This window comes from Labrus mixtus, chromosome 2 (assembly GCF_963584025.1).
Source record: "Labrus mixtus chromosome 2, fLabMix1.1, whole genome shotgun sequence".
Classification (NCBI taxonomy): Eukaryota; Metazoa; Chordata; class Actinopteri; order Labriformes; family Labridae; genus Labrus; species Labrus mixtus.
Window position 1 is genome coordinate 19,747,996 of NC_083613.1, and position 16,216 is coordinate 19,764,211.

The window sequence follows — 16,216 nt, forward strand, 5'->3', positions numbered from 1 at the left end:
TTGGTGTGTTGCCATTCACATACAAAATTCAGCTGAAAGAAAATGCACAGCCAGTGGTACATCCTGCACGAAGAGTCCCGGCACCACTAAGAGAGCGCCTTAAGAACGAACTGGACAGGATGACTACACTGGGTGTGATAAGAAAGAAATCACACCCATAAGAATAAGAAAAGGATGGTATCGGGGCAGTACTTCTACAGGCTGAAGGTGAGCATTGGAAACCTGTTGCCTATGCCTCAAGGTCCATGACAGAAACTGAATGTAGATATGCCCAGATAGAGAAAGAATGTCTTGGGTTAGTGTTTGGCCTAGAGAGGTTCCACAGCTATGTATATGGTCTTCCCTCCTTCACTGTGGAAACAGACCATCGTCCACTAGTGGCCATAATAAAGAAGAACCTGAATGAAATGACACCAAGGATACAACGTCTGATGATGAAACTGCAGAGATATGACTTTGAACTGATTTATACACCAGGAAAGCACCTCATACTCGCTGATGCACTCTCACGAGCGCCCACTGGAGGCAGTGTGAGTACGACAGATGAGGACGTTCAAAGCCATGTGAACATGATTTCTTCTGCTCTTCCTGTATCTGACGCAAAGTCCAAACAAATAGCCGAAGAAACAGCAAAGGATACAGAGCTGCAACGTGTCATTGAAAATATAAAAAATGGATGGCCTGTAGCTTAACGTCCATTGTTTTATCACATCAGAGGTGAGCTGGCTGTCGTGAACGGGCTGTTGCTCAAGCAAGACAGAATCGTTATTCCACAGAAGCTGAGACAGGACATTCTACAGAGGATCCACAAAGGTCATCTCGGTGTGGAGAAATGTAAAAGAAGGGCGAGAGACACAGTTTTCTGGACTGGCATCAATAAAGACATTGAGAAACTGATAAGCAGATGTGACACATGCCAGAAACACAGGAACAAGCAAACCAAAGAGCCCATGGTGGTAGCTGATGTCCCAACAGCGCCATGGTTTAAGGTAGCAATGGACTTGTTTCATCTCAAGAGTAAAGACTATTTGGTGGTCATTGACTATCACTCAAACTTCCCTAAAATGGCTTTACTATCAAACACATCATCAATGTGTGACATAACACAAGTAAAATCCATTTTTGCCAGACGTGGTCTACCAAACACAGTGGTGAGTGATAATGGACCATGCTTTAACAGCAGAGAGTGGCAGCAGTTTGCAAGAAAGTACGACTTCAAACATGTGACATCTAGTCCACTGTATGCACAATCAAATGGGAAAGCTGAAAAAGTAGTTGTAGTAGTAGTTCACATCCTTAAGCAACTCCTGAAGAAAGCTGAAGACAGTGATTCAGATCCGTACCTTGCTCTACAGAGCACCACCTCTCGAGTGTGGATTATCACCTGCCGAGCTGCTGATGAACAGAAAGCTGCGTACAGCACTGCCAAGCTACATCAAAAAAGAGAGGTCCAAAGCTGGAACGAAGACTGCAGCATCAGAAGATGAAGCAGAAGTCATTTTATGACAAAACTGCCAAGCAGCTTCCCACACAGATTGAGGAACCTAATGGTTGGAAAACAAAAGCCACTGTTCTTCAAGAAGTAGCTCCACGGTCATTCACCGTAAAGACTGAGGAAGGGCAAGTCCTTAGGCGAAACCATCGCAGTCTGTTAAAAACGCTCAGTGAAGAAGACAGTGAGTCTCCTACAGACAACAACACAGGCACACAAACTTTGACGGAAACTGTGGTGAGAAGATCTACAAGAGAAATCAAGAAACCTGATAGACTGAACTTGTGATTTAAAAAAAAAATAATAATAATAATTAAAGGTTATGTTCTCTAGTGTGTGAGCTAATGTTTTACAGACCTTTCAAACTGCTTTTATCGTTATATAGAGGTTTGCAATGGCATGCTAAGTTTTCTAAATATTGATATGTTGCTATGACATGTTTTGGTAAGAATAGCACTGTTAACAAACCTGACACTTATTTTGTTTATAACCTGTTATGTTGCCTCAAAGGAAAGGGGATGTGATGATCAGGTGCCATTACAGTTGACCACAAGGTGGTGATAGTGGTTAATCATAAAAGCTATGAGACAGAGTTAAGTTAGATAGCCGAGGTAGAAGATGTATGCTAACCACATGTTACCGGCAATAAACAAGAGATTCGTAAACTGACAAAGGACTAATATTCTTCTGCAAACGACGAACAAAACATGGGGGTCCCAGCTAGAGGCTCATGCTATAAGGTGGTCCTTGGCATGGCACAGTTTGGGGACCCCTGCGCTAAAGTATTGTTTTGTTTTTTTAATTAGACAATTGGCAATTGTGACATCATACAGTATTCGTTTACAGAAGAATAGTCGAAGCGAGCAGAGAGCTGCCATAATGGAAAGTAGCACACAATGCTTGCCTGGTTAACTCAGTCTTTGAGGTTATTAATAAAGCAATAACCCCATGTCCAAGGTGATCTGAACTGGCTAACAAATGAAGAAAGATTTATTAATGGCCAAATTAGCCATCTGCTTTCCATCCTAACTTAAGATAACCAGTGACAAGCTGTTGTCATGTCTGTATGCGTTCAGTTTCTAACAACTGTCTGACCTCTGTGAACAAGTAGGATAGCTGGCTAATTAGCTTATGAGCTTACTTAAAGAACACTCATTTCTTTAAGGAAAGACTTCAAGACATTAGCCACCATCCACAAAAAAGTGGAATGGGATGTTTGGATCCAGTGAACTGTGGGTATTTGCTTCAGGTCAGTGAATGTGATTGTAGCAGAGAGCTGCTGAGGTTATTGATTAATGTTGGCCACAGAAAGCTGTCGTTTGTTCAGTCGCTCTGGGTGCTTTGACTGAAACATCTCAGCCTGCGCTGTTCAGCAAGGTGCTGAATGTCGCTGCTCTAGGCAACCAATCATACACTAGATGGGATGGGACTTGTCGCCCAGGTTACAAAGAAAACAGAAACCTTGTTCTATTGGAGGTGACAGATAAAAAGTCAGTGGGCCACCATTGAGACTCCTTCTCTGGGGATCCTTGTTCATGGTAATCCATCCGACAGTGTTTGCTTAATTAGTATGTTTCTTACAGTCCTAAGTTTACACAAGTTTTGATGACTTAAGTATTGTTTCAGCATCATTCGCTTGCCAAAACCCTCAATTAGGGTAACTGTTCTGACACTTTCAGAGATGAAAGCGGGGTGGGGGAGTCTAAATTTCAACATCTGAGCCAAGTTTGTGACAAAGACTGAATAAACAAAAGATTTCCTGCGGTCATAATTATCACCATCTTTGTGTCTCACTAATATCTCTGTTGAGACTCAAACAATAATTAATGATTAAGAGAGAAAGAAAGCATCTCATTTCAAAATTCAACTTGAAACATTTCGATTAACAAATCACAGCAATGTCAAAAGGCTGAGAAGTGATGAACGAATAGTTAGGAAATCATTTGAATAAGTGTACAACATAATGAATCCTTGAGAAAAGACGGAGAGAAAGAGAGAGAGAGGGAACGTGACAGTTGCAGGTTAAACAGCTTACACTATGGGGGGGGGGGGGGGGATTTGGGTGCCTGCAAGAGGGGGATATTAGCAGGATTATCTGGCAACCCTGTTGCTGAGGTGAATAACATTAGAATCCTATTTGCAACGACTTCTATGCTTCCTGTCCAAAATTCCCCCTTTTTTCTTCTCATCCTACAATTAGTCCACTTTTTCTTCTCATAAAACAGATTACAGTCACAGTGACTTTTAAAGAGCATGTTATGTGAGACTGTGAGTGTGTGTGTGTGTGTGTGTGTGTAAGTGTGTCTGTGCAGTCTGCAGAGTGTTGTATGCCATGAGTAGTACAGGCCTCTGTGCTCCCATAGGCCGCATCAGGCATGTGTCATACACACTCAGACAGTCGCAAACACCCTGAATACTAATACAGGAAGTGTTTGCATATGTGTGTATGTGTGTGTGTGTGTGTGTATATGTGTGTGTGTGTGGCTTTTTACATCTGTATGCATGTTTACCAGACAGAGAGAGGTGAAGTGTGGTGTGACGGGGAGTGTGGAGATTGCACTGAGTATGTGTGCATTTGAGTGTGACAGTGTGCACAATGAGGGAATGACGACTGTGTGGTTGTGTGTGCCTGTGTGTGAATGTCTGTGTGTGTGTGTGAGTGTGGAAGCAGTCTGAGGTTAATAAATATTGACAGTGAATTATCTCTTCTGGCAGGGTCGCAGGTGGGTTCGATGGAGCAGATTGGACACACTAGCAAAAAAAAAAAAAAAAATGAATTTACATCCCCCCCATTTCTTATTCTCATTTTATCCTGGCATTCAAGTGAGTCCTTGAGCAAGGCAGGAATGACCAGCCGCAATTGGCAATTGTCTCATAGCGCTGCCTTCCACCTTGCCAGTATGGTTTCTCCACACTCTCTGTTCTAGCTGGAGGCCCCCCGTATCATAACAAAACACAGCAACAACACAGTGATTAGCTTCCGCTACACGCTCAGATCAGAGAGTTACACAGAGAGGGAGGGGGACAGATAAACAACATAAGATAAAAAGAGAAAAAGTCAGCAGGGCAGGATGGAGAGAAAAAGGAAGGAGGTAATTGCAAGGGGAGCACAACAGGATGTTTTCACTGCAAAGCTACTTAAGAATCGGATTTGCTAAACTGCTAAGGGACAGACACACATACAGTTTGTATTTAGCTGGCTCAATGAGCGAATGGGGGATTGTGATCGATTATTGCAGCCCAGCACTGTGACATTGCCCAGTCATCATTCACACACACACACACACACACACACACACACACACACACACACACACACACACACACACACACACACACACACACACACACACACACACACACACACACACACACACACACACACACACACACACACACACACACACACACACACACACACACACACACACACACACACACACACACACACACACACACACACACACACACACACACACACACACACACACACACACACACACACACACACACACACACACACACACACACACACACACACACACACACACACACACACACACACACACACACACACACACACACACACACACACACACACACACACACTCCACTCGTGAGGTACACACACACATTTATTACACACAACAGAGGAGAGAGTCTCTGCCGGTAGAGTGCTCCTCTCCCTGCATGGCCGCGTCAGGCACAAAGCTATAATGTGGCGTAATGGTGCATTAACATGGGTGTGGGGAAAAGAGGGAAAAAACCTTGCAAGGTCAAATTTGCACTTCCTGAAGCATTCATGAAAAATCTCATCAAGACAGATAGCAGTGCCGCAGATGCCGCAGCCTGTAGGAATTCTTTTGTTGAAAGTGTTTCCCTTTTAACTTTCCACCTCTGTGTTAATAACTGCAGTGATTATGCTGTATGCACAGTGAGATGCACACTGTGAGTTGCTGATGGCTACCTGCATGCAGATCTTTGATCTTTCTGTTTTTCTTCCTTTAAGGTGTAATACAGATTAAAGACAAAGGTTATGAACACTCAAAAGTTGTAATAAAAAGTTTTCTAAAAGTTATGAACTGTTCAATGCACAAAATATATCATGTCACTATATAATGCAGCTACGAACTTCCATTCTGCGTTGACTCTGGCGGCCCCGTGGACAGATGTGAAATAGGTTGTAAGAATGAAGACCACCTTTTGTCGTAAAGATCAAAGAAAAACTTAACTTATTTTTCTTACTAAAACTGTTAACAGCAGCAAGGGCATAGCTATAAAAAAAAAACTATACAGAAGTAGACAATCTCCCAGCCTGTTATTAAGTTAGCCATAAATAGGCATTTGTATTAATTGCAAAACGTTTCATTACAGTTAAAGCTCAGTTTTCTGTTTGATTGTGTCCACTTTGTCTGGCCCTAAACGTGATGTGTGTGTACCTTTTTAAATAGCAGGGAGTCGTCCATGTGCTCTGCATAGACTGAAGTGAGTCTGTACTGGTTCTCAGTGGTGATATCCATCTGATAGCCGGTCAGGAGGTAGCAGACTGTGCGGAACTCCTGAATCTTCCTCTGAAACACCTCTTTCAGCCTCTGGTTCCTGAGCTCCGAACTCTCCATCTGCTTACGTAAATCTGAAACACATTGCATAGACACAAACGTTTGGAAACACACTTAAGCAAGTATTGCTGGTACTTTTATTTTAAGAACATCATTCTTTATGTACAACTGAGATAGTCCGGTTCAAGACTCCTTCCCCACGGAGCTCCACAAGAATATAGTCATTTCACTTAGCCAACACATCAAAAATACACTCCCTGAGGCTCTCCATCTGCTCACTTAGCGTCTACCAAACACTTTGATGCACTGAGTGTATGGTGACTAAAGCAGTCAGCTGCGTCTCTTAGCTGGGAGCAGAAAGAGTCACAGAGAGGGGAAACAGGACGGGGGTTGACTTTAATTTGTGAAAAATCCATTTGAGATAATTGCTTTAATTTGAAGACTTGATTTGAGAAGGTTGAGAAATGAGTTTGCCTGAGCAAAAAAAAAAAGAGCCATTATGGAGGTAATTATTTACACTGTTATAACAGATAAAAAAAAGCTCAAAGTCATAGTGCAAGAGAGAAAGTGTGAAAGCGCATGAGAAAAGAAATGGTGTCAGGAGCAAAGACAACAGAGCAGCCACTCAGAGGAACTCTTTTTCTATGAAGTTATTAAGAGCACTGCCACTTGAATTTGTATGTCCTATTGAAACATGCCTTATAACAGCAGAAGACTTAACTTTGTTTGGAGCTTTCATCTTAATGCAGACATCTTCAGCAGAGGGTCCAGACGTGACAGAAAGCAGAAAGATGGCTCTAAATACAGTAATGTTGTTTTATTCACTTATCGCTAACTATTATCCTTAATCATGTCCCTGAAATTCACCTCTCACATGCCTGCCATGGCCGTTTCACGTTATTGTCAAAGTGAAAATGGGAACGAAAACAGAAGTATAAAACATGAGTTAGGAAAAGGACAGACAAACGCAATAGAAAAAGTGTTTGAAAAATAACTTTTTAATCAAGGTATATGCAATGCAAACAAAACATTCTTAAAAGCTTTGCCTCAAGGACAAAGCACTTCAGTTGCTCAAGTAAAACTAAGCCCAATACTTGGAAAATCGTGCCTTCTTACAGTCATCTCTTGTGCTATAACACACGCACACACACACACACACACACACACACACACTCATACAATATATAATATCCTCGCAGGAGCACTGAATTAATAGAAACAGTGGTGCGTCTTCATGGCCCAGGCCTCTAACCCTGCTATGACTAATAATTATGTCCAGCTATCATTCTCCTCTTCATACATCCTACCCTATTACATTTTCATCCGTCAGAGTTACACAAGAAAATGGCTACAAAGTAGAAACTTAAGAGTCTGAAAGTGTCAGTGTGGCTGTCTGCCTCCTGAGTGACTGTCTCCTCTTGAGTGTCAGTCAGTGCTGATAAATACTGTTTCAACACTTCAGCATTGTGACAAAACTGTCACTCTATGACAGCTTTTCAAAGTGCCCTAAAAATGGTTGTTAATTCTCCAGTGACAGCATGAAGGAGACACTGCTTAAATGTACTGTAACATGGAAACAATTGGGACCCATGCAGAGGGATATGGACATGTTAATGCCTGTGACATAGCACAGACAAATGAGAACAAGTCGCCTACTCAGAAATGTGAAGCGGTGACTGTTTAGCTGCTCAATCAAAGTATTTTGGGGGTTAAAAGAGTTTTACACCAACTGTCAAGTTTGGAGAAAGTTAGTGACTTCTGATATTTGCCCTTAATTGGTCTCTGCGGTCTGGGCAGGCTGTCTCTTAAAAGCTGTCAGGAAAATTCCACAGCTGAGGGAGCTTCTCATTTATATACTGCTGCCCACTCATGTTTCAACCTGAACTAAGCCCAAAAATGATCAAAAAATGGGTAATGATACAAAATCATTTCTTGTTTTGCCTGAGGAAAAACTTCAGAAGTTAACTAAATGTGTCCTATCGACCCAGGAGAGCCTAAACAAGTGGAATATTATCCTGAGTCTGCCTCTTGTGACATCTGAGGTCGTCTGAGCTCAAAGGGAAACAAGACAAAAGGATAACGATTCTACGATAACAATGTAAAAAAACATGATGAACTATTTGTTAGAATATAATTGAAACATGGATGAAAAAGCTTTAAGATTTAAAGTAAATAATCCAACATGAACAGGATGGAGAAGAGTTGGTTTATAGCTGTGAAGGTAAGTGGGTAGATTAATGACCCTGGCAGATTCATCTGTTGGTGCTCTGGTTGAATTCTTGGCTACATCATGGACCATTGGCAAACAACTTATTTAAAAGCCTTAGAGTAGGAAAACTGTTGGATTGTAAAAAAACATGACCAATATTTTCACTCTCCATTACATAGTCACCCCCCAGGACTTTTCCAAGAAGGGATGAAAAGAAAATATTAATAAAAGTCAGTCATGTGTAAAGCTATAAAATAAGACTTAATGGTCACAGCTCAATCCACTGCTTTAATTTAATTTTTTAGCCTAATGCTTTATGATGATTAAGGTTTCTAATCTTGTGCAAAAAAAGGCAAAAAAGAACTGTCTATAACCTTACGCTTCTTTATTATTCAATTATTTTTGTTACATGTTCACATAAAGTTCTCGATCCAAAATAAGACATAAAATACAATACGGGATTATTACAAGGCATTAGGGATGTGCTCAAAAAATCGATATGGCATGTGCTCCTTGCAAATACATGTATAGATGCAGACGTTACAGAATCGATATGGCTGCAAAGCTGTGATGAGAGTTTCGAAAGACAATTGACCTTTGGTTCAGTTCATAATAACACTTTTGCCATAGCCATGGCTCTGGGATTAAGATATTTGAATGTCTTTCTAGGATCTCTGAGGACCTGAATTGAATAGTTGTAAATTGTAGGATCTGTATGCCTCTGCTGTTATTCTCAACAATAAAGAACAGCTGTTGTAGTGAATTCTGTGTCGGACATGGTCATTATCCAAATTCAATGTATATCACAATATGGTATGTATCGTATCGTGGCCTCTGCATTGTGATACGTATTGTATCGCGGGGTTGTGGGAAATACCCAGCCCTACTAGGCATTCAATTAGTACCATCACTAAAGATTAGCAGCAAAACTACAAAAACATTCAAATTAAAACTAAATAAATTTCAGTAGAGAGTACTTCACTCTAAGGTCGCTGGTACAGTAGAATGGATCACCTACTGTATACACACAGAGCCAGCAACAGAGGTACAATAATTTCAAGTATACGTGTGTATATACATATATATATATATATATATATATACATAATGACCTTTGTTTGTGCCTTTGTAGATGCAATGTACTGTGTGTTGTCCTTTAAATGGACTTTGAGCATGTAATAAAGCTGGAAGTGAAGTGAATACTCTTGTGGGTCAGTCAAGGACTTCTGTCAGACCTCTCATTGCTTTATTAAGCCTGTCTCTTTACAAAAGATGACTTTTGATCAGTAGATCCTTATTTCATTGTGATATTGAAGTCCTGTTAGAGAGGTCTTTAACTAATATTTGATCTGAGTACAAGACGTTTTACTTTTTGTATAAACCTCTGCCAATGTCAAAGTCATAAAAATCATTCCATTTATCTTTGATCTTTTTTTTTTTTATTTCCAGAAATCCCATCACATTGAACCTGGTCTGAAGATAAAAAAACCGATAGCACACATTAGGTCCGTATTATCTGGGTTTGAAAATGAGAACACCAGTCAGAAACTCAATTATGTCTCCACATGGGAAATAAAGAAAAGGAAAAAGACAGGTAGAAATGAAAGACAGGAGAACGTGACAGAAAGAAAGACAAGAGTGAAAGGAAGTGTGACAAAGGAAAATAAAGGACAGCATTCGGTTGAGGAGAAGAAATGAGATGAGAGAGGAGTTCTAGAAGGAGGAGTGTGTACTGGGCGCTTTCTCGGATGAAAAATTAGACTTCTGGCTCTGAACTGCCATGAACCCCAATTAAATATTTAACCCTGTCAAAACTACACTTCCCTCCTCTAACTGTCTGTCATATACTCCTCCGAGAACAAAAGCCTCAGGGCTTCAAATATAAATATCAAGGAAGCAATTCCCTTCTTATGCTTTCATTAGCCTCAATTGAAATAGGACCTAAACTGTTAAAGATGTTCACTGTAGAAAGTAGTAATAAACATCCAGTCGTTTCTCTAATGTTCACTTTGACTGTCCTTACCTGTATGTATCTTTAAAAACCTTGGTAACTGCCCGTATAAATTATGTAATATGTCATCTTTTAAAGATAATTGACTTCTAAAAGATGACTCCTGTTAGTGTGATGGATTAAAAAATGGAACATGCTGAACTTGTGGACCATTTCAGGTGTAGCACGACTCAATAACAACTCACTGTAACTAATTAGAGCCAAAGCAGAGGCCTTTATGTGCATGTTCTTACTGTGTCCTACATTAACGTAGTCTGTGTTGGGCAGATTTATTTCTCCAATAATGTTTGCTCTGGCCCTAATCTCTGCTGTGGCACCTGTGTTCAGCTACATAAAAATTTATGGTGATGGATATGTGATGGGCAATGAAAGAGTCAATGCACTTGCCCAACCTGGTTTCATTTATTACAAGGCGAGCACCAGCTAATGAGGTAATTTAGAACAAAGGGAGTCTGTAGAGAGAAGTGTATGCTGTGAATCTTACCCAGCACCTCCTTGGATGGCGGCAGACTGAGGCCGAGGCCGGAGACTTGCATGCTTGACTCGTCCTGTGAATGGACCACAGTGCCTCCTTCCCGCAGCATGCGCACCAGTTCTCTGAGACTTGCCACTTCCTCACGAAGACATTCTACTTCCTGCTGGCGCTGTTGCTTGGCAACACTTGTGGGATTCATTTTGAAGTGGAGAACTTGGGTTTTGACTGGATCATAGTCTCCCTGAAACGGATAGAAAGACAAAGATCAACTACTTTAAAAACAAAAAAAAATCTGAAGAGTTCCTCAACTGGAGAGGAATTTAAATGAACTTGTCAAAACCTGAGGCCTGAAGAGAAAACAGAGACCAAGTTCTGATGTACTTTAGCCCCGTCATTGACTGTACATTTGATGCACCTTGGCATTTACTATCTACGCAGACACCTTACATAAATGTGTTCATGGCAACTCAAAGTAATGGATGCTTATTAAGACACACTTTCTTCATGCTCAAAAATAGAACTTTTTGTTCACTTTACTTTAAATTTAGATAAATTCATTTAGATTCTTAAATTATTAAGTTGAGTAAGCACAACAGGTAGTTGGTTCATAATGATGTCTATAAAATATATAAGTCCAAGCTTACTGAATGTTCAGAAGATGTGTGTCACCCAAATAACACTCCAAGGTTCAAAAGTCATTTGGTTCACAAATATAGAAAGATTGGAGTTGGATTGACCAAATGGTTCAATCTTTTCCTCAGGAATATCATTTTTGTACCATGTTTTATACCTCCCTGAAGTAAAGTTCACTTTTCAATCATGCATGTTGCGTAGAGTTATTGTACATTTTAAAGACTCAACTGCACGATGCTCAAGGAATAAATGCATCACATAAGTGCTCACCTTGAAATCAAACATTGCTTCAAGTCCCAATGACTCAAAACAAATTGTTTATTTTAAATTCAACAAACGTTGTTGCAACATTGTAATGATTTAACCACAAAACTACACCTTCATTTCATTGAATACTGAGAAGAGTTGGATGTTGTAAAAGCCAAGCTTTCATTATTTTATTTTTTTAGTATTGTTTCAAAATAGTTTGGAGGAAAACTGTATGTGAGCATAAAAAAGGTGGAAAGACTTCCACAGGGACGAAATCAGCCAGACTGATGAGTCACTTAGTTACTTGTGCTCAACAAATGGTGATGCCAGCATTGCAAGGGTGAAGAAATTCTCCTTAACACTCGTGTGAGAACACAGGGAATTTGATTTTCAAACAAGTAGCTTTATTTCAAAATGTCTATTTCGAAAGATATTTATTTGGTGTAACCTATGACTGCTCTGCTTCTTCACCCTGCCAAAATCCTCTCTTCAGAGGCTGACGGAGCAAACATTGAAGTTATCATCTAACTGCCCACCTGTTTCATTTCCCAGTGTGCTACTCTTTGCCCTCAGCACCGAGCAGTGCAGACTGTGGCAGCAGCAAAACCTGCACAGATACACGGTGTGCCGTAGTATCTGAAATCTTCTTTACTCTCAAAGTCGACAAAACTAACATAGTAGGGCAAAAGGTAAAACAAAGCCAATAAATCATCGGAATGGAATAGAGATTAAAGATCAAAATGAATTGTACACAGTTATGTTTAATGTTTGTACAAGGAGTGCAACGTTAAACCAGAGGCAAATTCATTGTGCTTGTACACATTTCTTCGAGACATATCTGGCCTATAAATATGATTCAGCTTCTTTTTCTGAGATTAAAGGGAAAACCATCTGACATGTTTTTTGTTTTCAATATTTGGAAATTAAATATATAATGTTAATTCAATTTCTCGTTTTTTGTTTTTTGGATGTTCAATGTGCATTTTAACCTAAAAAAAAATAATAATATGCTATCCAACCAATTAGGACATCAGGACCAATACTGATTGATTTTTTCATTCATGTGTGTAAATTTAATTATCTATGGGATTTGTTTTACTTAATTCCCTCCTCTTGAAATGTCACTGGAACATGTCTTACAAACTGCACGTCATACACTTTTCTGCCCAATAAAAAACCTCTCCTATGAATCAGCAGTTATTTATGCTAGCTTGCGTGGATTGAATTGATGCGACACAACAGATAAATATCAACTACTGACATTGGTGCATGCAACATTACTTGCTGACGTGCCGATGTTTGTCAACAGGGCTATTATTGGCCAATAACGATGGTTAAGTGAGACATCAGTGCATCCCTACATGATAGGGCTGGGCCTTTAATCGGGTTCCAATTTCAGTTGTAATTTGGGTTGTTACAAAGTGTATCTTGTTATAGTTTGGCCATAAGAGTACATCACCACTACCTCAAAAACATAGCTAATGTATCAATAATGTATTTATTATTACATATATTTTTTTTTCACTTATTAATTTTCGTTTATTGCTTGTTTTTCAAAGTGTTAAGAGTGTTTAAATTTGAAAATGCAGGTTATCCAGATGTTGTAAAATCCATGAATAATAGTGTTTAATAATTGATCATTGAAAATAATCATGATCGTGATTTTTGCCATAATCAGCTACATGAAACTCGTAGCCTTCATAAAATTAAAAAGGCTGGGTTATAAAACGAATAATTCACCGCCATAGTGTGTGCCTGTAATAGCATAACAATACCATAATTGTTTTTTGTATCAGGCTGTGTACGTGTTAATTTCTTCTGTCAAAACGGACATTTTAGAATGGGCTGTGTATGGGACTTCTGGGTATTGTGGAGCACAACCTGAAGCAGACAATCGAAGAACTGAAGTTTTGCTGCTTGGGTTCAACAGTAGAAGCATTTCCGTCAAGCAAAATAGAGAAAAAAGAGATGTCATACAGCTGAACATGGGGAATGCAGATTAGGAAGCTAAGACTTCAACAAATAAAGGTTGATGCTGTTTCCTGAAACTAGATTTATTTTTATTGTGTTCCCTCTAACTCTGAGGTGCAGGTTAATGAGAAGAGTCTATCTCAGCTTAATGCCAATATAAGGACATACACACAAACACAAAATGCACACACACTCCAACCTGAGCTCTTGATTACTGGCTAAATTAGATTCCCTAGCCCCCAAGCTATGGTTGCCAAATAAACTACAGGCGTGCAGAAGAGCAAGAGGCAGACGAGGAGAAAAGGGGGATGTGAAGATGGGAAATGGTGAGGGACATGGAAAATAACATGGTGAAAACAAAAAGGGGGAGGTGTATCATAGCCGTCAGCTACGATATGAGGGGAAAAGCAGCATGGATGGAAGGGAAAAAGCCTCACATGCTCATAAAAAGTGCTTTGTATAATAGAAAAGGAAGAGAGGGACTCAGCTTTCCAGAATGAGATGTGAATTTATAAAAAAAAAAAAAAACTCATGGGACAACAACTGGACTGCACACACACATCAGTGCCAAATAAAGTGTTGCTTTAGTTGCTTCTTGCGTAAATCTTTTTCAAGTTTTATATATATGGAAGGTTTATTTTAGGGCATGTGAATGTGTGTTTGTGCGTTGTGATAAACAGTGAAGGGAGAGTGGAAGGGAGAGCCAGATAGTGTGAGACATATATGCAGATTAGAGCTGTAAACTCAGCACAAAACGGAAAGTCAAGAACTCAAAACACAGCCAACAGCTAGATACTGTCAAAAATGTTAGAACTCTCTCAAACATACGTCCTTAAAATCAGGTCAAGCTACAGAAAAAAATGGAATGATTTGGCCATCTTCGTCACAATAATAATTCAATGTTTTGATGCCTGGACTGAGCTGAAGGGCAAAGTTTTAATTGACTGCTCGGAAGCCAAAACAAAGAGGAAAAAATGTCTCTTTGGCATCAAAGCACTTTCACAGAGCCAAAAAACAGTTTAATCTTTTTTATTATTATTTGTTTAAACTCTCTCATCAAACGCATAAAAAAAAAATGGGAAAATACCTTTTTTTCCTCTTTATCCATTTTAAATTCAAAGGAATGTTTTCTAGTATCTTACTCCATTCATAGGTTGCTACCATGCGTTAGTCAAAAATATTAAATCATGTTGTTCTTTTGACGATTGGATCTTCAAACACTTAGGAAATGTATAGAAATTTAAACTAAAATCATGAACATTTTTGATAAACCTACTTGGAGAAAAAGTTGGGACTCCTCCTCTCCTGCGCTGCGACTCTGCTGCTCGAGTGACGACCTTGTAAGTAACAAGCACCTACTACCAGGCTGAGCATATTGCATATGTATGTCTGCTTTTGACAAAAGAAAGGGAAAGTGGTGCACTACCTGTTTATAAATTATAATTAGGTTTACTGCTGCAGAAACACAAGAAGCCAAATGGAGTTTCAAAGTGGATGTAAGCAAACTGTTCAATATTACAGTATTTCAGTTGGCCTATTTTGTGCTTGTGTGCATGTGTGAGTGTGTGTTTACATGCATATACAACCTTCTTTTTCACACAGTATTTACAGTGCAGCAAGGTGGAGTGCCATTCTAAGTGCCTACGGCTACATATCTCTTATTCATAGAACAATAACCACACATCTAATACAAGAGAGCAGAATCTGTTTAAAGAAAGAGCAAGAGGCAGGAGAGAGAACGCAAACAGAGCTGGAGATCAAGAGAAAAAGAGAGAGAGAGAGAGAGAGAAAGAGAAAGAGAGAAAAAGAGAGAGTGAGGAGAGATAAAGAGAGAGAGAGTGAGGAGAGATAAAGTAAAAGGGGGGTGGTAATCATGGTATAGAGAAGGAGAAGGCTATGGAAGTCCAGGGAATAATGTCTTTTTTTTAACTGAGCTGAACCAATCAGTCTGGAACATCCACTTATGTACTAAATGGAGCCGCAACCACAAGGGACACGAGTCACTGATGGAACAGGTGACAGGCTGATGGAGAGTGAGTGCATGAGCGAAGGGATACTTTTTTTAGAAAAAAAATGATGACGAAAATAAACGTACAAACACGTCACAGGCGCTTCAACCACATGAACTCTTGAAATAAAGTGTAACGCAAGACACAAGAGACTATTTCTAGTCGGGACACGTTCTCAAAAATACATAGCGCTACTTTATTTGTAACGACTCCTTTAGACAAGTTATTTATACTTGACCCAAGCAAATTAAAAAGATTTACCCTTCACTGGTTTTAGCCGTATAGATTTTTCAGTTTATTAAACACCTGCAGTGATCCCAGCGCAGCAGAAACGATCATTGTGTCTTCCCAAGAGACTCATGCACGATGCACAGTGTTGTTACTATATTCATCATTTAAATCTCCAGACACGCAGACAGGATGGTTCAGAATCTTATATTAACAAATGAAATGTGTTTTCTACACATCCACAGGTCCCATTCAGTCAGTGGAGGTTCATACAGTGAAAAAGTTTGGAGTGAAACAGAGGTCCTCCTTTATAAATCATTTGATTGTTTATCAGTCCTCTCTCCTGTCACACACAAAAGTTAAAGTAAAGTTTTCTCTTT

At 39.6% G+C, this 16,216-nt stretch overlaps 1 protein-coding gene across 1 annotated transcript in view; it reads right to left on the minus strand.

Annotated features, from left to right (window-relative positions):
• The window catches only part of mad1l1 (mitotic arrest deficient 1 like 1), a 66,296-nt gene that overhangs the window by 20,179 nt on the left and 29,901 nt on the right, over positions 1-16,216 (minus strand). Inside the window, exons 16-17 of the mRNA XM_061054873.1 lie at positions 10,756-10,987; positions 5,932-6,125 (exon numbers count right to left, since the gene is read on the minus strand). Of these exons, the coding sequence (XP_060910856.1) occupies positions 5,932-6,125; positions 10,756-10,987 (426 nt within the window). The remainder of the gene's footprint in view (positions 1-5,931; positions 6,126-10,755; positions 10,988-16,216) is intronic.